Here is a 23,386-nt window from a genome sequence, read left to right as displayed (position 1 = left end):
TCGTAACGCTGTTAGGATTTTCCGTCTTGAATGTGTACCACCGCATCTGCCAATCGGTCACTTGGACCGTATCGACTGAAAGTATGATCAGTGAGCTCTCCGCACTGGTCAACCACGCGTGCATGATTACTGTATGCATCCACATGATTTGGACGCACGCCAATGTGGTCAGCACGATGCAGCACATTGACGTTATTGGCACATTATACCTGAGCAAACGAGCACAAAGAATGCTTTACGGGCTGAACCTGTGTTTTGTCATAATTTCGGTAGTAGCTGTGGGATTTCGAACTGCTCCAGTAATCAAGAGTACAATGATCACCGGCACGGGCACGGAAAGTTCAGGTTTTCTCTGGTTGCTGCAACCGCTGTTTAACAACCGTCCGACACTGTTATTGTGCCTTCGAGTGTTCTTCGTCGTCGTTTACTTTGTTTATATGACTTCGGTGGGTGTGATTTGTCTTATGATTGTTATAATTGCAATAGCGACGGGATTGTGTTTGCGCGCCTTGCGACACTCTTTAAAGCCGGCTCTAGCAAAAGGTGACCAAGAGACGATCGAAACCGTACTCCTTGACCACGGGCAGCTATGCGACGAAATTGAGCATGCAGACGCAGTAATAGCCTATCCTAACCTCATCTTATATCTCTATCAAGTGCTCGTGCTGTTGTCGGGGATACTGGCTATCAGAGGGAAGAATCGCATCACCGGTGCCTTTGAGGGTTTATGCCTGGCAGCTATGATTTTGACCATATCCACCGCTTGCATGGTTTTCGTCAACGAGCAGGTATCCCTCGAACAAGCAAACGCACTCTTCTGTGTTGAGTTACTTTCTTTCAATGGTGTTTTTCTTTTATTAGGTAGGGCCTGTTGTACCCATGCTAGCAAAATTTCTGTGGAGAGTGAACGATCACAAGAAGTACCGAAAAGTGTCGGCATATGTCAAATGTCTCCAGGCCAATCGAGTCGGGTTCACTATCGGTAAATTCTTTCTCATCGACCACGCATTTGTTGCCTCGGTGAGTACCATCACTAAGGGTCCACTTTTAATGCAGGGATCAATAACTCCTTTTTGTATTCATAGTTGGTTGGTGTCATCATCACGTATGCGTTGGTCATTTGGGAGTTAGGCGAGAAGGCTTCGCCTGTGAACCCTACGAATTGTGGAAACGGATCACAGTCATATATTCCTTAAGTATTCTCAGTTGACATTAGTGTTTGCTAAAATACCGGACGCCATTGCTCTAAAATTCTGGATTATGACATTGCGGCTAAGCTGTTCCAAATTTGTTTGACAACTGCTACGCTTTCCTAGCCTAAGCCAGCTAAGGGTAAGGCCAGGTTACAAGACGCGCAGTATAGGCATATCAACCATTCCTCGCTGTATGTGCAGTCAGTAAAAAATACTGTATTACAGTTACAAATTCTTTTGCAGTGTCATCTCATCGTGTTAGTTTTTTATCAACAGTCTGAAATAGCTTTCAGCTTTGAGACTCTAACAGTTTTTCCCGTTTTCCGTATGGTAATCGCGACTGAGTTGTAACGCATAAACGGCAATTATAATATGCGACGTAATCAAATTTTCCAAGTTCGAGTTAAAAATTTTAGCGACCGCGTACTGGTCGACTCAAAAGCTGATCACAGAAGCGGGCTCCCGGCAGTGCCAGGAGGAGCATGGCAAAACAGGGATTCATGATGCTTGTGAAGTCTTTTAGTCGTAGTGAACGTTCAAGCATCCCTGTGGAATACGAACCACTTACTCTATATCGTGTTGTTACATTAGTTACATCGAACAAAGCTAACGGGGTAAAAACCCAATTTCGATTCTGTTCCGGAACGATTAGCACCTTCGCTTCCTTATAACACTGTCAATATAACATTTAAACAGGAGTATAATTTTCGCAGGTGAGGTAGGGTTGCGCAACTTACGATTTGACTGAATTTGTTATATGGTGCGATTGTGCCAAAGCGTGAGTAATAAGTAATGAAATTAAAATTAGAGATGTCCGAGAGCGACAGCCTGAACATCAACAGGAGCAAACGCCGTATTTGTTTGTTAAAATGCATAGATGTTTACTCAGCCATTCTGCGAGCTTGTGGTTTCGGTTATTTTCCCATCCGGCAGTCCTGTTCAAAAAAGCCGAATAGTTATGGCCCTTGGTGGCGTGTGGCTAATGCTTTCTGGAGGGCCGGGCTTATGGTTTATCTTGCACTGATAATATGTTCGGTTGCTCTAAATACATATCGTCGAATTGTCGCTTTAACCGGCAGACCGTGGGATGCGACAACTCAAAACATTTTAAGCGTTTTTGTTGGAATGTTTACCCATTTGGGTATGTCTATAATGTGTTTTTATGGCATGTGGAGACACAACGAAGTGATGCACAGAATAAGCCAGATTGATCATTTTGGAATCCGATATTTTAGCAAACGATACAAAAGGTCATTCTACATTTTTGCACTGGTAATATCCACACTCCTTACCGTAGTCTTTCTATGGCGTTTTGGGCCAGTTGTCAAAGGAACATTTATTACCGGCACCGGCACTGGCACTTTCGGAATTCTATGGATTTTGGCGAGCTCGCTCTACAGTTACCCAACTTTCTTCTTATCTGCACGGGTGCTTTTTGTAATCCACAACTTCTTCTACCTGGGATCTATAGCAGCTTACCAAATTATGATCGTCATCACGGCTGGAGGCGCTGCATTGTCTTTCCGCGCAATTCAGCGCTGTGGTATATCTGCTGTGAAAAAGGGTGACTTAAAAACATTGAAAGCATTATTGAACGATCATGCCATGTTAAGCGATGAAATAGCGGAGTTGGACGATTTTCTGACATTTCCAGTTATTATACTGTATACATTCTATGTCCTGGATTTGTTAAGGGGAATTTCGGCACTCACAATCAGTGAAAGCAATGCAGACATGAGTGTCGAGATAGAGCTTTTCGGTGTGGCTGTGGCTTTTATTACCGCTTCTACTACCTGTTTTGTTATGGTCAACACCCAGGTAAAAAAATACAGTTTCAGACAAACAAAATAAGCTACGACATTCCCCTTTTCTCTTCATAGGCGGAAGCTGTGGTGGCTATGTTGTTTAAATTCCTCCGCACAGTCCAAGATCAGAAAGAGCACTACATGTTGTCCTCTTACATTTACAAGATCCAAACGGATCGCGTTGGATTCACAGTTGGAAAGTTTTTTCTGATTGACCGTACGTTTGTTCTATCGGTACGGCATTGTAATAAGATCACTCCCAAAGAAACTTTTTGTTCCTTATTTCGTAAGCGTTCGATTTGTCGCTGATTTCTTGTTATGCATGATTTTCCATTGCAGCTTACAGGTGCGATTATCACTTACGCGATCATAATTTTGGAAATGAATGGTACAGATCATCCGGAATACAAGCAGCCTGGAATTGGAATGTGCGAAAAATGCACCTGCATAGTGAATACGTCTAGGTGTGTCACTTGGTAATGCGACAAGGGAATCTGCTGACAATCGAACGAGAAATCGGAAGGATTCGGCGTTGTCAATGACCTGATTAAATAATATTAGTTGGTTTACTCATGTTAAAACTGCAGAGTAGTGGTTTTTTTAATTTTTCTTGTAGGGTCAAAATGTATTAAAAATTAAACCAGTACAAATACGGGTCAGTGATAAGGTAAAGCGTAGACGGCGTGACCTCATACCGCTTCATACGTGCATGTGTTCATACGTGTTCATACGTGCATAAGCTGCATGTGTGTCAACGGTGTCTTTCAGTTTTGCGCATTTATCTTTTATATTTAACAAGCTTGTAAAAATACTATAACATCATTCACTTTGTTCTGACATTGCACTCCGATGTCGAAACCAGAAGGGAATACCCATCGCTTTTCGAAATTGCATTTTGACATTTGACAGCGTTTGCATTCTGTAGGGATACAATATCAGCCGGCTAGGCGTTACAATGTAGCACAAGGGTTGCTGGTTCGGCGAACCATTGCGATACTTATATTTATCACTTAGCGTTTATCTGATCCGTAGTGACCGCTTTAAAACAATCATTTTTAAAAACGTTCGTCTAAAGGGGCTATAGTTACAAGTTACAATGTCCATTAGCGTGAGAGGCAAAAGGAATAGTTGGATATTGAGATGCTTAACGGTTTATTCTGCTTTCTTGCGCACCTTCGGACACGGCTGCTTTCCTGTACAACTACTACCGTCAACCGTACCCGCTTGGAGGCGCATAACAAAAACTCTCTGGAGGGCAGGAATCGTTGTTTATATAGCACTGCTAATAGTTTTCGCGATTTGTAGCGTATGGCGCCGAATTTCCACGGCGCTACTAGGTGACAAGACCACTCAAAGCATCGTCAACCAGCTGTGCGGTATCTTAAGTCACCTGTCCATGTCTACACTGAGCATCTTCATGATCAGCATACACAATCAAATTATGCATGCACTGCGCCAGGTTGACCTTTTTGGCATTAAATATCTCAGCAAGAGAAACGAAAGATCATTCTTGTACTGCGCTGCTTTGCTGTCTACCATTGGTTTTGCCTCCGCTACTTGGCGTTTCTATACCGCCGTGAAAGGAACCTTCATAACCGGAAGCGGCTTCGATGTTGTGGGGTTCATTTGGATATTTGGTTACTTGCAATATAGTCATCCTTCTGTGTTTCTGTGTATACGGGTATTGGTTATGATTCACCACTTCATCTACATCTGGTCGCTGTTGATATCGCAGCTGATGATTGCTGTTATGTTGACGGGTATATCGTTCTGCTTTCACGCGATAAAGTGGTCATTGAAATGCGCTTCTTTAAAAGGTGACTTGAAAACCGTGAAGGTCATTTTGAATGATCACATGACACTGAGTGATCACGTATCACAGCTCGATAATTTGATGGCGGTACCAGCGTTTATCCTGTTCGAATTCTATCTCTTGGGTTTGATGCAAGGCATCTCAGCATTTAACGGCAGCAATATCGAAACGGCTGGATTCGAGGTTTTCGTTATGGCTGTGACTTTTACTATCATTATGACTACATGCTTCGTCGCCGTTAACTGTCAGGTAATATAATTTGTTTTACGAAATCTCGGGATACGCAGCATTGCAGAATACAAGTTGCACCACTCTCGTCGGTGACCTAGCTTAGTTTTGTATATTAAACTTGACAGGAATCGGCATATGACCTTTTAAGTTCGAAAGTTAGTGAAAAGAACAGTTAGACGTTCTTGTAATTTTACACATTATGTTGCTTCGTTCCAGTTACGCAGTCTAATAAACATTAACAGCGTCGTGCAAAGGTGAATCGTTTTAAAGGCAGTACTAACGACTTAAATGAAAAGAAGAATTATTTTGTGTCTGCAGGCCGAAGCTGTGATACCGCTGTTATTCAAGTTCCTTCGTACAGTTGACAATCGCCATGAACGTTCTGATTTGTCCTTTTACATTACAAATCTCCAGACCGTCCGAGTTGGATTCACGGTTGGAAACTTCTTTGTGATGGATCGAACGTTCGTAGTATCGGTAAGCACTAATTGGTGATGCATCAGATTCAATCGTAATAAAAATCGTTTATCATACTTTTTGCAGTTAGCCGGAGCCATTGTTACTTATACTCTGATCATGTCGGAATTAGGGGATAAAGGAACGCCAGTAAACAGCACGGCACACTGCTCAGCCGTTATCCCGGCGATGTGTGGCAATATCTCTCTCCGTTTGTGCACGGCATAAATTTACACGCTGCCGTACGAAGCTGCTTTTATTTATTTAAACATAATAAATCCTTGCTACAGTACATATTTCAGTATCTATGCGTTTTGGATACACCTTTTGTTTGGCTCTTCACAATTTAATTCGTTGTATACATAGCAAAATAACTGTACCTAAAAATAACTGTACCTATCCAGCCTGTTGCACTTTTAGCGGCATTGGTGTATGTCTTCTGTAGCGAACGAATCTTACAGGAGCGTTTTCGAGCGACATTTCAATTTCGTTTCGCGCAGTTTTTCAACTGCGGAATGGTTTAAAACTGCAAACCACTTAAGACTACAGATACTAACCAAGTACGGCAGTAAAGGTGATGTGATCGAGAGGGCTTCGTCCCAGGACTAGGATAATGCAGAAACAGCCAAGACTGCCAAGTACGTGTACTTTTTTCGATATATTGTATTTGTAGTCTGCTTATTGGCAGTTTCACACAACTGCATTTTATTCCCACTCTGTTACTTGGTATTGTATGTAATTACAGGCATCTGTACGTCATGGTAATTTTGACCTGGCTCCAGGAACATGAACAGGGATTTCCCCTGAGAGTGCATGAGGCCAGTTAGGTGTTCTCTGGGAATTCCAGCTAAAGTAAGGTTTTACGTGGACCCATACTGCACCCTCGTGGTTATTTATTTTGGTCTATGAAACGCGTTAACCATTGATAATGCTCTACACTTGTGACATTTGCAAACGTATTGCGGAATCAGGTGGATATTAATTCATTTGTACACCGTTCTGTAAAGTGTACCTTGCTACGTACTGTAATTATTGTAGAGTAGAATCCAAACCATCAATGTGCGTACTGGTGTAAGCAAAATTACGCGCATAGATCCAAAATAAGCTACAATATTAGACCGGGATACATCCTAACAAGCAAGATTTTTTAAATTAATCGCACAAATACTCTGTCTTAAATCAAATATTTTACTGTTTATTTTATGCTGCCCAACAAGGGACACGGTTAATCCGAACTCTGTATGTACGCGATTCTGCGGTCGAACCTTACGAGCCATGCAACTGACATGAGACGAAAGCCTTTAGTCAAATGTAGTAACAATTGATGTCTGTGATGCTCCCTAAAGAATATGGAAGGCATCCGATTAAAGTACCTGAGGTCCGAAATGCACTTGGTTATTGCACTACTACAGTCAGCTCTTTGTGAGTTCCTGAATCGAAAACCTTTAAAAACGGTCACAATATGGTAATAATACATTCTCATTCCAAAAATATACCCGGCGGCTATATACTGAATGGCATCCGTCCTTGCTTTTTAATCCTCCGGCTCTGCGGACACGGCCTATTTCCACTTCAGAATATTCAGAAGCAGCCATTCTGGAAGCGTATTGCTCAAATTGCCTGGAGAATATGGGTGGTGGTCTATTTCACTTGGATGGCGATGGGCTTTTCTCTTCTGCTGTACAAAAGAAATGCGAATTCTTCCAGAATACAAAGCATGCAAATTCAGGACCGGGTGAGCGAGGCGTTGGCCGACGTACAGTTTGTTAGCTTGTTTTTGGTGTGCGTTCTGGTAATGAGAGTGCACACTGGCATCGAGCATGTAGTGCGCCATATTGACCAGTTCAGTGTAACCCAGTGGAATGCAGACACACGAAAGTGGTGGTGCCTGTTTTATAGCATATTCTACTTAAACGCCATTGGAGTGTATGGTTATCGTTTATGGCCCTTTATCAGGGCGACATTTATTTCTGGAAACGGGACAGAAGTTTCTGGAGTGCTTTGGTTGTTACAAAACACGCATCCCACAATATACTCCGTGATACGGTGGTTAGCTTTTGGACATTCATGTATCTATTTCATACATGTTACCCTTGTGCAGGTTATGATTTCAATGACGAGTGTCGCTTTTGTATTTTGTTTGCGCGAAATCAAGTGCTCCTTAGTTAAAGCGGTCGCACAAGACCACAGTTCTCCAAAAGTCGAAGTAATTCTCAGCGAGCACGCGGCAATGATTGAAGAGATCGAGGATCTGGATTCCCTTCTAGCGTATCCCAATTTGATTGTCTATGTTTTATGTTTTGTCTCTCATGTTGGGTGTGACCTTTCTAACCGGCAATAATGCCATACCGGGTAGCGGGCAAACCGTCATGTTGGCTATTTACGGACTTTCAGTTATTACTGCTGGTTTTGTGGCTGCCAACATTCAGGTAATTGTGTACTTGTACTCGTAACGCTTGGAAAACGTTACATTAACAAAAAAACCTTATCGTTCACGTGTAATAAAAAAAATTGTGAACCATACAAGTGTGGGTTCGGGTTCTAATGAACGGATTGTTTGACAGGCGGAAGCCATTGTGCCAACAATCTTCAAGTGCTTACGTTTCGTCGAAGACCAGGAAACGCGCTATAAACTGTCATATTATGTCACACAGATTCAGACCAGCCGAGTTGGTTTTACGATTGGAAAGTTTTTCCTTGTGGACCGTGCTTTTGTAGTGTCGGTACGAGTTTTGCTGTCAGAAATTGCACCTTTGCGCTACAGTAATTGCAGAGATTCTGGTTTTGCTACCCTTATTTTTCATAATGTTTAGCTCGCTGGTGCCCTTATGACGTACGCGTTAGTCATTGTGGAATTAGGGGAGGATTTGTCTCCGGAGGACATTGCGCGCTTAAAGACAACATTTCACGAAAATTGTTCAAACTCATCAATAAGCGGATCCATCTAGCCGCTGGAATTTGCGTATTGGTATTTGTTTAGTGCCCACTTCATGTGTACTGCTTAAATGTGTATTATACTAGCACACTGAGCACTCATATTACTATAGTAATGCCTTTATTTTCTGTACCATCTCCAGTTTTTAGCAGTTACTTTGAAACAGAAAGGACAAGGATGTTCCCATTGTGCCGAAATTAAGTAAATCAGCTCTTTCTCATGGAATTTCGCAATGTACGTTTAACGCTGCTCATGAGTCAATACCTAATTTAGCTTACAGTTGCAACAAGAACATGGCTATCGTGTTAATTCCGAATGCCTACTGTACAAACTGCACGAGTACAGAATGGATATCCCAAAACGCTATCGTTCACGTGAGTGGTTGAGCAGATTCTGCAATTTTACCCTGTCCCTTCCGCTTAGCCCGTCACTATCTTTGACTGTTTACTAAAAATAAAGCGCATGTTCCGTCAGTAGTGAGTAATTTGTCTAATAGGATAAGCATTTTTGGCGCAGCATGTTGGGTTAACGAGTAACGTTTAACCGAAAACAGCTCATCAGCAGGGTAGCATATCGGCACAGTCGTACTAAACAGCAGGAAACAACAGTCTAGACAAGGCAAGCAAGTGCGGAAGTTTGTACAGTAAGTTTATCTTTACAGCATTGCATGTAGACGTAGTCGAAAGGAAAAAAATTTTGTAGAACGCTGCTATGTATAAAATTAATTTTTTACAGAAGTGTTTATATAACGAGTCAAGGATATTAATAAAACTTAGCTGCATAGAAAAAATTGCTGTAATTTGAAACTGAGACCGTTATAATTACCCGTTGATTAAGCATTTTAATTGCGAAAACTAGCAACTATGACCTTATTCCATGCCGGCGACACGATCATCAATGGACACCAGCCATTCGTCTACGCGGTATGCCCAGAATACACAGTGGATTATTGTAGCTACTGTTTGCAGCCGATCCATCCGAATGACAACTGCGAAGAATCCGTGCTCTCCTGTCCGCAGTGTCGATTTTCTCGATACTGTTCCGCCCAGTGCTGGGTAAACGCTACCACAGCGTTTAAATCTGATTGATAATTTGAAGAAAAATTTTTAAGAATCCGTTTGTCTGGCCAATTTTGCAGGAATATGGTAGCAAAGATCACGAATATATTTGCACGCTGGTTACGTCCTTACCTGATAACACGGAAATTCAAACAGATCTTCTGTTACTGGCAAAAATTTTAAGAAAATTAGAGGTAGGAGCGTGGTACTTTATGTTCCTGAGCGCAAGACTTTTATTTCGGTAGTGCGTGTTGCAACTTGCAGTCTCAATACCGATTCCAAATTTATTTTGTTTAATAGTACGGGAATTTCTACGACGCATCTGAAAATATTAACAGCTGTCCAAAACCTAACAAACAACCGAGAAGTTTCTTCGATCTGATATCTCACAAACAAGAAATCCACAAAGACGTTAGTCGAATGGCCGAGCTGGAAACCTGGTACACAACCGTTGCGGATGTACTGGAACCATCACTTGAGCACGTATTGGCATTTACATGCACCAACCAGAACCTGTCGCTTACAAGGCCTAAACGGGAAGTAACCTTTGGTGATCCGTTTGACCTCTTTGTGGACATTATGGGGAAACTGCAATGCAATGCTTTTAGCATCTTAGATGGCTTCCTTAACAAGGTTGCTGAAGGGTTGTATTTGGAAGCCAGCGTGTTCGATCATGCATGTGGATCAGCGCGGAACGCGCATTACTTTTTCGATGGGACCGGATTGTATGTTAAGGCTTTTAAAGACATTCAATCATTTTCAGATGTAAGTTTTAGGCTCGTTCTTTCAGTGCGGCATCAGAAAGCTGATTCAGAAAGACTGGCAATTTAACTTTTAACATAACGATATGTATATACTAAATGGATACGTTAGTTTTGGCAAAGAATTCACAAGTCTCTAATTTCGCGGCAATTAGGTACGGATATCTTATGTGGATTGCTTTGTTCCTCCGTTAATCAGGCAGCACAAACTGCAGAATCGATGTAAGCCGTTTTTACCGGTGTTCATGGTATTGTGCAAATACTTTACATATGTGTCACTTCACAATTTCGTTAAAATGCAGATTATTTCGCATGCCGCTGCCGTATGTGTGCCGACCCAGAAACGGTGAGTTAGCGATACTTCTATTGCCAACGAACGTGGTCCCGTAGGAACAGAAACTTTCAGGAAGTAACGATTGCTGTAAAATACGCGACAGGTCTCAGAAATATTTGCCATCAAATGCGGTACACCTGGATGCGGTGGAACTGTGCCTCTGCCTGGGCTCGCCAACGCTGACCATGACGACAACGTTTCCAGTAAAGGAGAAATACTCAAAGATAAACGCAGCGACCAAGAAGTTGTACTTACTGAGAAGAATTTAGTTGCCTGCTCAAAATGCCAATTATGCCCAACATTATCTATGGTTTTAGTAAGTCATGACGTAGCTGATTCACGTTTAAATCGGTTTCTGAATGAGTTTTATAGGAAAGTCGTGCATTAACCGAAGACCATCTTTTGATGCACACCGAAATTTGCCTATCTTCGGAAGACGCAGATGCTGACAAGGTAAAGCTGATTCAGAAATGTCACGAAAAAGAGAGTATTTATATTATATTGACTTATATTGACTTTATGCTGCTTTTGTTATAGAAACTATTTTCAACAGAAACGGGTTCGTTTGCCGAAAACCGGCGACATCTGGAATGCTACGAAATGATGCTGGCCGACGAAATTGACCTTTTGCACAGCACAAATTTCTTACGGGGCCTGACGTTTGAGGCAGCTGGTCGCTGGTATTTAGCACTGCCACACAGTAGACCAAATACTGTGAAGGCACTGGAATACCTTTTGGAGTCGCTGAAAGCGCAACGGTAAATAATAAAATGCAGGAGTTCATAGTATGAAAAAGCTATTTCTGTCGTTTCTACTGCTATAGCAAATTCTTCTCCAAAAACGATCCTACGATTGCCCTGCTGTTAATCGATATTGCGGATCTGCAAAAGCAGTGTGATCAAACGCAATCAGCGTCTGCGACTATGGAAGAAGCCCGGGATATACTTAACACCGTGGAAAACAGAGACAGTCCATGTCTTTCTCTGGCCAGCAAAATATTGCAAGATTTACATTAAACTTCATTCTGATGCTTTTCTTTTACCTGTATACAATGCCCTATAATTCGCTACCAAAGCGTGCATTGTGTAGGATGACGGAATGTTACAACTTCAAATATATCAGTGAGTAACAATGGCCATAGTTGAGCGTACAGTAGCGCATGTTCCTCTCCCGTAAAACTTTTAAACGATAGGAAGTCGTGTTATGTAGTACCTTGCGTTAGACAATGGAAAGACGGTTCAGTCAAACGCAATGTAGTGGCAGTAGTGCTATTCTACGCATAAAGACTGGAGCGTCGTCCAAAAATTCTGCATCGCATCGCAAAGTCTTCCGTATTATAATCCCTTTACGAAATTATTATAAGCGACAGGGTTTGTGGCCTTGTTTTGACTGTTTGAGTAAACTGTTATTTAAACTTTGTACATTGTTCCAGTATATCACATGCGTACTACATTTAGTACATCTGTATGGTTTACTAAAATTAAAGCAGTCTAGTCTCGAAGCCGAAACAACCGGACCTGTGACAGCATACGGCGTTCTATTGAAGCAATTTAACCGCTTTATGCATCTCATGATAATAATGTTTTGTCATAATCGAGTCCTCATGCATGCAGCACAATTTTCCCGTAGGGGATCGCCGTTTTCTCCACTTCTCCCTGCGTCAGCGAGGGATTCTTTGTTTTCACTCTGGATTTACACAACCATCATGCTGGTCATCAATCATCATCAGTCAACAAGGTATGGTTCAGATGCCTGTGTACCTAATTATAACATTGCCACATATCAAGTAACATAGATATAAAAAGTGAAGCGGTGCGTCGAGTATTTGATGAGAATAACAAGCGTTTGCCACAAAGGACTGAATCCCTTCGTATTTATTGCCGCATTACAGTAGTAAAGTTCACAGACTCAAGTTCGGGAACTGCATACTTATTGTAGTATATTTTACGATTAATATCAGATTTTATTCTGCGTTCATCCTGGCATACTGCACAGATTACGGTACAGTGTACATCGTAGGCAGATATAATATACGCGTTAAGGTTATTAGACAACTTGCACTGCGGCGTTTTTTATTAGTTATGAATGGGGTTCCGGAACGGCAGTGAAATGGGTGCCCAGCCGAGCAATGTTAGATTATGCCTGACTCCTGTTTATTATGTTCTTCGAATTTGTGGATGCGGATCTTTTTCACAAGGGCAACAATCAGTACCTGAATCTTTGTGGAGATGTACCATTAAACTTATCTGGAGGTTGTGGGTAATTATCTACATGGCTCTGATACCGGTGCTGACTATTTTAAACTCTTACATGTATTCCTCAAGACCTTCAGAAAATAAATCGGTCCAAACGATCGTCAGCGGATACCTAACGGCCTTTCAAAAGTGTTTCTTGTGGATGGCTTGTGCCTACGCCATTTTCTCACACAATGGCACTTTGAGGGTGGTAAAAAAATTTGACCTTTACGACGCCGCCTACTCTAATAAGCGTAGCGAAAGATGGCTTTATAGTATTACCGTCATTTTTTATACTATTGCACTGGGTTTGTGGTTTTCTTACGTGTACCCACAACTTAACACACTGTTTCTATCTGGGAACGAAACCGAAAGTACAGGACTTCTTTGGATAATCAAGGATGTGCAATATCGGTATCCTGCTTCGTTCCTTTGCATAAAAGCTTTTCTGCTCATGCATTACGGTTACTATGCCGCTTATTTGGCAAGCTTCCAAATGATAATTAATCTGCTTATTTGTATCGCTGCAATTTATGTATACGAATTCAAATGCGCTCTGGAGAAAAATGCCCAACAAAAAGAGAGTTTTCATGTGGTGGAGAGGTTTCTCATCGACTACGCGGCATTTGCTGAAGACGTTGCCCAGCTGGATTCCGTGCTGAACTTTCCTAACCTTCTTCTATATCTATATTACCTGTTCTGCATCATGGCTGGTATACCAATTCTCAGCGGGAATAACCAAATCCCGGGCGCAGCGGTAAATGTTGGCCTAGCTTTTGCTGGTCTGATTGCTATTACCATTGGCTGTATCGCCGTTGACATGCAGGTAATGACATTACTGCTTCACATTCACCACAAATATTAAATTAATTGAAACGTTTGTTTGTACAGGCAAACGGGATTTTGCCAATTTTGCATCGACTTCTGCGTGAAACTGATGATCAAAACGAGCAGAACATTTTGCGGTACTACATCAATGAGTTCCACATGAACACAGTCGGATTCACGGCTGGACGGTTTTTCGCGATTGATCGAGCATTTGCAGGATCGGTAAGCGATCTACTTGATAAATGCAACATTTGAATATATAACACATTAAGTACAGATACGATTGTGCTATTGCACTCATGACTTTTGCTACGCTCTTGTTTTTGTTTACTCGATAGTTGGCTGGTGCCATTGTCACCTTCGCTATGGTTATGATGGAGTTAGAACAGCGAGGGCTAAACCAGGATGATTTCGCGCGACTAAAGGAAGAGATTTTTTCTCATAATTCAAACTATACCTGAAGGCATTAGCAAAGTAGCCGCTTATTGCTGTACATACGCTTGTACTTCTCGGCACATTCCGCGACGTTTTGGTTCAAAGATTTGCCTTCAAATCCTTTGTCGACTGCAGTTATAAATTTACCGATTACTTCCTTCCAAAACGATTTCGTACAAAATAATCACCGTATAAACCCCCAAACAACAAAATGTATATAAAAAGAGCTACAACTACAACTGTCGGAAGTGCGGGAATCGTAGACGTATCCTTCTCCTGCAGTTTCCTTGTGGAAAAGAGACCATATTACTAAAGGGCACCGGCCACGTGCCGACCGGTAAGGACTGGAAGCACGGTGAGGGGTCCTGGGCGATATTCATTGTGCACGGCACCACATAAGCAAAATCGTTGCCGGAAAACAGACCGATCATCTGTGAAGCCAGCATGGGCACCGTGAATGCAGCGTCGATCTTTGGGCCTAGCCCAATCATGGCGACTTCGGCAAATTTCTTGGACGGTCCGTCGGCACCAATCTGAATCTCTGTACCGTCATCTAAATATGACAAAACGAACACAAACTGCACTTACGTACGATGTTTACGAGTACAACAATCAATAGATGTACGTTTTACAGATGATTGCGTACTTGTAATGTAATAAACAGCAGGGCCAGTTGTAAAGTTATATAAGAAAGCTTCCGTTAACGACTGGATTTTTGGGAAAAGGCTGGGGTTTATGCTGATGAATCTTTCGTTTCGGACAATAATTTCCTTCCGACTCTGCGATAAAAGACTACTTGTAAGTTGTATGCAATCGTAAAACAAATATTCCGATCTACGTCACTAATAAAATTAATGCACAGCAGTTGTTCCGCTTAACGATAGGTTTCATGCTGTAAAATAATGTCTACTAATCACGTTACCGCGTCGACAAGTGTGGTCTGTTTTCCATCTGACCATGCGGCTTGTATGGGAGGCTGTACACGGCCGTCAAAGCTGTCTAAAATGTTAATTCCTGCATCAATAACATCACCGCGTATATCCATGGTCCAGAAGCGATCTCCGGAAAACAGATAGATTTTCCCGTTCTCGGAAAACACTGCAGCATCCACCCGGAATGTTGGTCGGCAGATCGCTGTTAGCACCGAATTGGTTGTCGGATCTAACAAATCATAAATACCTGATTATACGAGTGCGTACTCGTATTATGTAGTACGTACCACTGTGTCCGTACGTAGGCGCAAGTGATTTAATTAAGTATTTTAATGTCGTAAACGTACGAAATGTGCAATTCGTAAGTGATTGCAAGTCTGCAAAAACCTCCACTACAATGGGGCAACCATGAACTAGGTTTTTATTTCTTCACTCTGCACATGCAGCATTTACTTACTGATGGTAGGGATGTTAAGATTATTCGGGAACGGTGGATTAATAGGCGGATTGACGTTCGTTGTGCTGGCGGTTGTAATGGGGCGTGGTGGCGGGCGCGTCCGCGACGGCCTCGTAAACGTAACGAAGGTAAAAGGCGTCGTGATTGCATTGGGATCTTCGGTGGTGGTCTCCGGCTCCTCGGTCGTGGTGGGTAGCGTAAACTCCTCGGGATCGGGGAAGTCCGGGGAAGTGGGCGTGGTTCCGCTGTCGGGCGGGGTCGGCCTTGTGGGACGGGTGGTATCCGGTTGGGGTGGTGTGGGGAACGTCGGGATGGTCGGTTGCGTGGGCGGTGTCGGGATGTCGGGTACTGTGGGTCGGGTGGGGCGCGTTGGCGGTGTGGGTTGGGTTGTACCGCCTCCGGTTATCGGTGGCCGGTTGGTGGGCAGCTGATTGGGGTCCATATCGCCGTAGGCTGAAATTCCCGCAATGATCATTATTGTATTGTAACACTGACTCGTACATTTACAGAATTTTTAGTCAAATGTTGCTTTTCGCTTACCATCTGGACAGAAGTTGGGGTTGCATTTATAGATAGCCGATATTCCCACGCAGTCCCAGAAACTCAACCGCGGTTGTGCCCCAGCAGTTTTGGAGTTGTCGTTTATTGTGTAAACCGGTGAGGTGCCATCCCGTGAAAACTTCGTAGGAACGTGGAACGTAATGGAGTTAAAATCGAACGGCAAACTGCGATAAATAACTTGGGATTCGGAATATTTTCTATAAGGATCGATTGATCGCCATTCTGCAAAAATTAACCGGTACGTATGAAATTAAGGTAGATACGTTATACCTATAAAGCACTTTGTGGATAGAGTGTGATTATTATCAACCGGCAAGCCGAAAAAAACGAACCATGACTTATGAATTATTTATCCCGTAATATTTAATAAAGTGAATACTAACTACCCTTCCAAAGTACCTCTGGCCATATTTTCATAGTTGATGGTAATATATGCATCTCGATCCGGCCGATTGGGCACCATTCGAAAGCCCAGTACGTGGACGAGGGTTTTCATCAGTTCCCGTTGATTATTAATGCAGCCCGCTGGGCCTCTTGTTAGCCCTAGCAGCTGTCCGCGGCCGTTTTGATTGAACACCCGACCAGGAAAGGACCAACACCCGTAACGCATTGACCTACAACCACTTGCTATTGTAAATGTAAATTAAATGACACTAGCGTTGCCGGCACTTGAGGCTGACAGCAATAGGCGTTGCAGTAATTTATAATATTGGTTTTGAGTCGGTGTGCATAATAGTACGTAATTGTTAATTTGACAGTCTTTTACCCGGCATCTTCCAGCGGTGTAATACTGATGAAGTCTGTCTGATTTGACGGATTATACGGTACAAAACGAACACATCCTTTCGTATCCGCACTAATTTGTCCCATGGCTTGGATTATATTTACTCGTTCATTCTGAGCTACAAAACGCACATCACGTCCGTGAAGTGTTGATCAACGGCAAGAAACATATGATGTGCGAAACGGCTTCTTATAGAAATACAGTACTGCTTATCTGTATTTTTTAAACTTAATACACTTGTTATTTGACGCCGAACTGTAATTTATTAAAACACAGTTACTGTAAGAACTGTCCAAATCGAAATAAATTCTTCTCGGTTCTGGCCATTCCAGATAAAAGGGTTCGGTATTAATGGCTTTCCCCTGAATTAATCCATCGTGATTTGAGCCAATGTGCGGCATTAATATGCGATGATTAGGTTGATGCGCATTGGGTCGGATTACAAGCGAAGCGACTGGTCTCGTGGTAAAATTCCGCAGTCCCACACATTTGTTATAAATTAATATGCACAACAGTAAAACAGCAGAACACTGCAAATTTTTCATGACAGTAAAAATTAAAAACAGAATCCTTTTGACAAAGGTAATCGTCCAGCAGATTACCACGGAGCATGTAAATAAAGAATTATAATATAAATATAAAAGTAGGTTATTGGAATATAGTCTTTTCCCTGTTTACCAGTTGGTGGTGAAAGAAAATGAGGCAACAATTGGTGTGATGCTCATGATCAACGGTAGTGTCAAACGGTAATCCACTCAACGCCCGGAAAAAGGCTCTTTGATGTCTGCGTAAGCTGAATTATAATTGTTGCTCGGTACCGGTGTTAAAGACAATTGCCGGCTGTGCTTAAAAACACCTTGAACGCTAAATTATTATTGTATACCTCAGCGCTTTTGTTAATGGCTTTCTTATGTAAATGCGCCATTGAGGGCCTGACATGAAAATTTCGCCCGATTTTACCACAATTTTTGCCGTCAAAACAAGCGTTGTAAGAGCAGCGTGCATGCACTTATTCAAAAGTACGAAAGGTGTACTTTTGAATAAGCGGGCAAGCGTGACACCTTCTCATGTACAAATTAAACGAAAGTATTTCTGCTACTAATTAATGCACTTAAAATACTAGAATCGTTTTTATCGAATTTAGATATAGAACTATTTAGATACTAGACATTTACTACCAGGGTGACGAAAGGTGGCAAAGAATGTCATAGGACAGGTTAGGATAACCTGTTACGCAGTAAATGTTGGCTAACTGGCTAACGACAGCATTTTTAATTTAAAACTTTAATTAAACTTTATTTAAACGACAGCATTTAAAACACTTCCCACATACAGTAGGCAACCATAAATAAACAGGACGATTTTATACAAATGATTTGGCACCGAAACCGCGTTTGTCATATGCGTAGTGCCTTGTATGGTGTAGTTGTTATTTTCTGACATTCCAACAACGGTGATGTAAACTTCTACTAAATCGCTGCTGCTTCCTGCAGAATCGAATCTGGATGCTGATGTAGTGCTAGCCCTATGATAAGGAATCACAGTGATCTCGTCGATTTTTCCATCATTCACCGCATCCGAAGGCGTCTTCTCCGCATAGGAATAATAGGCAGCTGTTTTACCGGCAGTGGTTGAAATTCTTATGTGGAGACCTTCTTCGCTCACCGAATACCTACAGAAAAAAATGTATTTCTGAATCTGTCTGTAAATGAGCGATTAGCTCAACTATATAAAATCTGTACCGAAAATATCGCCTTTCTGCTCGAATAAGAGAATCGCTAATCTTATCATTTATCCGAGGAGTCTGTGGTATTTCGCACGTTTCTTGATTCAGCTGGCGAAAAAATTCGGCAAGGTCCTGGAAACTGTCCAGATAGTGTAAACGATCGCGGTGATTGCCGGTTATCTGTAACAGTTCCGACAGTACCACTTCCGCACCCACACCGACAGCGAAGGATGATATACCGGCAGCGGCCGCCAAGGGTGCTGTATCTGCCACAGTTTCGGGACCGGGATCATTGGACTGCCCGTCGGTAATAACCAGGTTAATTTTGGGTACGCCAGGAATGGAGGGCATGCTGTTGAACATGTCGATACAATATTTAATAGCAGCGGCCGTGTGTGTGTTATCCCGTAAGTGCGGTGTGAGTTTTGTGTCGAGCGCCGCTAGCCGTTTCTCGCTCCACGTCATGTTCGTGTCCAGTGGAAAGGTCAAGTGGACTGTACTGGAAAAGACCACCAACGCTGCCCGCGCCTAAAAATTGAACCGATTTGCAATATGTTCTAGTAAAGAATATCCGAAAAATTAGGTTTTGGTCATGATTGTCAGATAAAAATGTGAACCAAAATTTTGCAGTTTCAAACGTTGGTGCTGATGAAGTCTTGTTTTGCGTACCGATCCTCCTTCAAATGAACCAAGCAGATCCTTAAGAAACACCCGAGCCAGGAAGAAATTCAGGAAGCCAATACTCCCGGATGAGTCCATCATAATGCAGATATCCAGACGTCCTGGACACTGCGATTCGCATGCGTCCGATGTGGCGGCCGTCTGGAACGCGGGCCGTGAACCCAGTGGATTGTAGTATGTCTGCCAATAATCGGCTTGAGCGGATATCAGTACCGGGATCGGCTTGTGCTCAGCAGTTTCCGTTAGACGAGCGGCTAATCCTGAGTAGAAAGGTTTCAGCAGCTCACGGCGGTCGAGACTTTTCCACTGTACATTCCATAGATTTTTTATGTTGTCGTGTAATTGCATAAGGTGGGGATATCGTTCCGTATTTTGGGTTCTCTCGAAGTCTGCGGCAGTGACCTATAGCGCAAAAAATATGGTACCAATATTTTAAACCTAACTATTTCATAAAGCGCATTATCCTTTTCATTTCAAATATGACGAAATAGCTATGAACAGGTTTTTATATAATTTGTAAATGTAAACGTGATTAACCACGTTTTGCACCTGCCAGATGCCGCCCCAGTTGCTTTCGGTAAAAGTTATAGCGTTTTGCCCGTACTGCGTTTCCGCACAAGCAATTCGGCGCAGAATGTTTCTGTCGTCTTGAAAATATTGGCGCGATCAAGGCGTTTAATGACGGCGTCCACTACAGATTTCCCGGCTGCACGATTGTCCATCGTTGCATCCTGCTGAGCGAAGTTTGTAGGTGTGCGTACCACGAATAATAACAGCATTAGCGCAGACTGAGCTGCTTCCATCATGATTTTAAAATCTGCAGATGCGGTTGCCGCTCCAGAAGAACACGAGTAACCATGTAATTATTCGTGGGCAGTAAATTTCGAGCGACGCGTCGAGATAGAAATTCTCTGTTCGTCTAAGTCTTTTACGGTTTTTTAAAGAAAAACTTTTGCTTTAGTATGTTATAAACCTGCGATCGGTAGTACTTTTGGGTAAATGTAAATACCCTAGCCTAATCGAAAATAATTCGAAAGTAATAGAAAGTTCTTTGCGAAACCAAATCCATTATTATTATGGCAGTGAAGTACAGTCTACTGTCGGTTATATTTTATTGTTACTGAAATTCCTGTAAAGTATAAAGTTCGGACAATAAACCAAATTTCATCTTATGATTCATTTGTAGATCAAATATGCGTTTAGTGCGCCGGTAAGTGTATGCATCATACGAGTACATAAATGTGGCAGGAAGCGTCAACCGTCCCAATCGGTGGTGGTGCACTTTCGCCGACTGGTTCAAACTTTACGAAGCGGCTAAACTATCATATCTTCGAGCAAATGATTAAACAGAAACATTCGTGATTCCAACATACGCTAATTCTGTGAATCACTGGACAAAAATGCGGATCCTAAGCAAAATAATGGCGTGGCCACTCTTAATGAGCGTACAGTTCTCTGCAGGTTGACAACCGATCAGCGCTTCTTTCTAATCAAAATTACTTCAAGCTTAAAATACGATAGCTTTCTTATTAAAGCTTAGAAATCATGATTAATACCCTAGTTAAGCGTCGACAATATAACGAACATTATTTCTAGAAAATCTTTAATTAACCATAAGCAATATAATTATGGTTGTTTGATGACTATTGTCGAATAAGCAGCAGAAGGAAACAAACGACGATACAAAGTCTAACATGAACAGCTACTCGTGTAGCTGCTAATTAAGTTGTTTACATCTTGTCTACACAAAATGGACCAATATTAATGCCAATGCGGCCACCACAATATATATACTAGTATCATTAAACCTTCTGGGTCACGTTGTTTTGCTTGATGGGAAGTGGTCCCACATCGGTTTCCTGCTGTTGTGTATAAATAGGCGCTGTTGGTCCAGCTGATGGCGCCAGTACAACATACACCGGCTGTCCGGCTTGACTGCAGAATGGTGCCTGCGCTCCGGGAGAAGTGCCTGTTGGACGGACAATGATCTGTTGCGCTACCTTCAGTGTCGTGGTCAACTTGCATAGATTGATCCCCGCCACGGTCGACTGTCCCAGGTTAGCCAGAAACATGACGATATGCAGACCGAACTGCACTGATGGTCCCAGAGTAACAACCGACAGCGCAGTTAACACAACTGAGCCTACCGCACCCAGGATACTCATAACGATACACGCAATCAGTAGGGCCATTCGGGATGACGGCGGAGTGCCGACCGGCAAATGCTCACCGGCCTTGATGCCTAGCATTCCGATGATAATGACGTGTGGGAGTAGGATCACACGCCGGGATGTACGTACGGATGCTGACTGTCCGCCTTCCACCTGCAACATAACGGATAATCTAGTCAATCTCATCTGTGATTTGCTGTTCTCTTTACTAGCGGTGTATATGATGTCATAACGCAGAGTCTATATAAGTTTGAGTTGTCACTAATATCGGGAGCAGTCACTGATCAGTAGTCTGAGATTTACTTCTGAGACTGCTTTCTAATTACGATTTCCTTGTGTTGTGGACTATGAAGTGTATTAATAAGGGAGGCAGCAATACTTGTTCCTACGGAAGTGCATAGTCGTTCCCGGATTATCGCTTAGTACACAGGTTTGCTCGTGACACAATCGTCCTAGCTCCTATTGATCCTCGTAGAAACCGCGACCGGAGATTGTAGTTGGATTCTTCGTTAGGGATTCCCGATTCGTGTTCCTGACTCGTCCGTCGTTTCCACCATAGTTTATCTGTTACAGTTTGAGAGTACGAGTGCCTACCGACTGAGCATTACAGGCGTGGAAGAGTAAAGATTGTTCATGGAACCCTAATCGGTGTGAACGCTTATACACGACATGGCGCCCACCGGTGTCTTTTAATTTTCCCGATGTAACAGAAAATTATTGGTGGAAAGTTTGGTGGTAATTTACAGTAAAAGTGGTCCGTATAGGAAAGGCGTCGAACCGCAAAGGTGCGCCGAAGGAGGTCAGCGTTCCTGATCTGGCCTAGTTAATTTATTTTGGCGAGCTTCCTCGCAATCGTGAGCTTCCTCACTGGTGAGCTTCCTCGCCAATTAAATTTAAATTTAATTTAATCGGACCGTAGGGAAACAGTCGAAACCTTAAAGGTCGACTGTGTGAATTGAGTGGTGTTTTGTGGGTAATTTCCGGGTTGTCTGCGCAAAGCAGTAACCGCGGCGAATAAACTGTGAACTGTTGTGTCAGTGTACCTGGCCGGCAGATAAATCAGATAGTAAGCTCTGAGCCACTGTCAGTGGCCAGGTAAGATAACGATCTCCAGCAGCTCGATAAAGGCAAGCCGCAAGCGGTAGCCAAAATCAGCAGCTAGAGATAGTTGTTCGTGGAAAAGGTAAACACCGGCAAACGGTGATTGACCTGTAAGTTAAAATTACGGCAGCACGCAAAGTGCAGCATAGTAATTTTAAGAGTTAGTTTTGCAGCCGAACCGCAAAGGTCGGCTGTGGTTAAATTTTTCACTGAGCAGTTCAAACCTCAAAGGAGGACTGTGAGTGAAATTAAAATTGCACAATTGCAATTCTTGAGTTTTACGAGAAATAGTAACACAATAGTTACTGTTTGTATCGTAAGATTGACCCGAAAGTGTAAAATTACGACAGCACGCAAAGTGCAGCCGAGTAATTTTAACAGTTATTTTTACAGTCAAACCGCAAAGGTTGGCTGTGAGCAAAATCTTTCGCGAAACGGTTCAAACCTCAAAGGAGAACTGTCTAGCGAAATCGAATTGCGCAGTTGTAATTCCTGAAGGTTACGGTAAGCTGTAGCACAATAGTTACTGTACTTACCATAAGAATGTCCAATCCAGAAAATAAGAACAAGGCGCTAAGCCAGGTTCCAGAAGATAAGGTTATACAAGGTCCATATGAAGGCGCGGCGACGCAAACTAGGTTTAAATTCAAACCCGATGAAATACCGTTAGGTTTGATGTATTTCGCACTCAATCTGGAACCACCCAAAGGTTCCAGAGCTTATTGTGGTAAGCCGTGGGTAGATTTCCAGGAGTTGGGGAAATCGGTGGACCCAAACAAAAGGGCACCCTTTTACTACAATGGGTGGTATGAGACTGAACGGTGTATTCCAGAAGCTTATCTGGATGTCACTGATGAACAGTTTAATGAAGCAGTTAAAAAAGCTTACAA

At 42.6% G+C, this 23,386-nt stretch overlaps 4 protein-coding genes across 5 annotated transcripts; 1 reads left to right on the top strand and 3 right to left on the bottom strand.

The window, feature by feature from the left end:
* The first annotated feature begins 9,007 nt into the window (after positions 1–9,007).
* On the top strand, positions 9,008–11,816 carry LOC129597314 (uncharacterized). Of its 2 annotated transcripts, XM_055494806.1 has the most exons (10): positions 9,008–9,076; positions 9,292–9,488; positions 9,572–9,685; positions 9,792–10,256; positions 10,408–10,474; positions 10,555–10,598; positions 10,690–10,902; positions 10,959–11,039; positions 11,124–11,344; positions 11,410–11,816. In XM_055494806.1, the coding sequence occupies exons 2-10, from the start codon at positions 9,297–9,299 to the stop codon at positions 11,600–11,602; spliced, it is 1,590 nt and encodes a 529-aa protein (XP_055350781.1). In that variant the 5' UTR covers positions 9,008–9,076; positions 9,292–9,296; the 3' UTR covers positions 11,603–11,816. The 2 variants fall into 2 exon arrangements, with proteins under 2 accessions (XP_055350781.1, XP_055350774.1); XM_055494799.1 differs by having other exon boundaries at positions 9,068–9,488.
* A 2,226-nt stretch (positions 11,817–14,042) lies between these two features.
* On the bottom strand, positions 14,043–17,560 carry LOC129596160 (uncharacterized). The gene is made up of 8 exons (XM_055493359.1): positions 17,098–17,560; positions 16,800–16,935; positions 16,433–16,647; positions 16,013–16,255; positions 15,473–15,925; positions 15,006–15,244; positions 14,730–14,862; positions 14,043–14,636 (listed from the first exon to the last, which is right to left on the bottom strand). Exons 1-8 carry the CDS (start codon positions 17,360–17,362, stop codon positions 14,317–14,319), a joined length of 2,004 nt encoding a protein of 667 aa, XP_055349334.1. The 5' UTR covers positions 17,363–17,560; the 3' UTR covers positions 14,043–14,316.
* Positions 17,561–18,116: 556 nt separating this feature from the next.
* Positions 18,117–20,250, bottom strand: LOC129593645 (collagen alpha-1(XIV) chain-like). The gene is made up of 4 exons (XM_055490074.1): positions 19,774–20,250; positions 19,213–19,626; positions 18,560–19,071; positions 18,117–18,489 (listed from the first exon to the last, which is right to left on the bottom strand). The coding sequence occupies exons 2-4, from the start codon at positions 19,570–19,572 to the stop codon at positions 18,117–18,119; spliced, it is 1,245 nt and encodes a 414-aa protein (XP_055346049.1). The 5' UTR covers positions 19,573–19,626; positions 19,774–20,250.
* Positions 20,251–20,870: 620 nt separating this feature from the next.
* On the bottom strand, positions 20,871–23,198 carry LOC129597139 (uncharacterized). The gene is made up of 2 exons (XM_055494588.1): positions 23,033–23,198; positions 20,871–21,548 (listed from the first exon to the last, which is right to left on the bottom strand). Exons 1-2 carry the CDS (start codon positions 23,033–23,035, stop codon positions 21,027–21,029), a joined length of 525 nt encoding a protein of 174 aa, XP_055350563.1. The 5' UTR covers positions 23,036–23,198; the 3' UTR covers positions 20,871–21,026.
* Between the last annotated feature and the right edge of the window lie 188 nt (positions 23,199–23,386).

This window comes from Paramacrobiotus metropolitanus, unplaced genomic scaffold, assembly GCF_019649055.1.
Source record: "Paramacrobiotus metropolitanus isolate TYO unplaced genomic scaffold, Prichtersi_v1.0 Parri_scaffold0000003, whole genome shotgun sequence".
Lineage (NCBI taxonomy): Eukaryota > Metazoa > Tardigrada > Eutardigrada > Parachela > Macrobiotidae > Paramacrobiotus > Paramacrobiotus metropolitanus.
This window is presented reverse-complemented; position numbering and strand designations above follow the sequence as displayed.

Bases quoted from the DNA above. Each gene is read 5' to 3' on its own strand.
- LOC129596160 (XM_055493359.1), bottom strand. From the start codon at position 17,362: ATGAAAAATTTGCAGTGTTCTGCTGTTTTACTGTTGTGCATATTAATT. The intron at 16,936-17,097 runs GTAACTGTGTTT...TGCGTTTTGTAG, and splicing joins CGATTTGGACAGTTCTTACA to CTCAGAATGAACGAGTAAAT. The intron at 16,648-16,799 runs GTAAAAGACTGT...AAGTGGTTGTAG, and splicing joins ACACCGCTGGAAGATGCCGG to GTCAATGCGTTACGGGTGTT.
- LOC129597314 (XM_055494806.1), top strand. From the start codon at position 9,297: ATGACCTTATTCCATGCCGGCGACACGATCATCAATGGACACCAGCCA. The intron at 10,257-10,407 runs GTAAGTTTTAGG...CGCGGCAATTAG, and splicing joins ACATTCAATCATTTTCAGAT to GTACGGATATCTTATGTGGA. The intron at 10,903-10,958 runs GTAAGTCATGAC...TGAGTTTTATAG, and splicing joins CAACATTATCTATGGTTTTA to GAAAGTCGTGCATTAACCGA.
- LOC129593645 (XM_055490074.1), bottom strand. From the start codon at position 19,572: ATGCAATTACACGACAACATAAAAAATCTATGGAATGTACAGTGGAAA. The intron at 19,072-19,212 runs GTACGCAAAACA...TTCAATTTTTAG, and splicing joins GTTCATTTGAAGGAGGATCG to GCGCGGGCAGCGTTGGTGGT. The intron at 18,490-18,559 runs GTACAGATTTTA...TTTTTTCTGTAG, and splicing joins GCAGAAAGGCGATATTTTCG to GTATTCGGTGAGCGAAGAAG.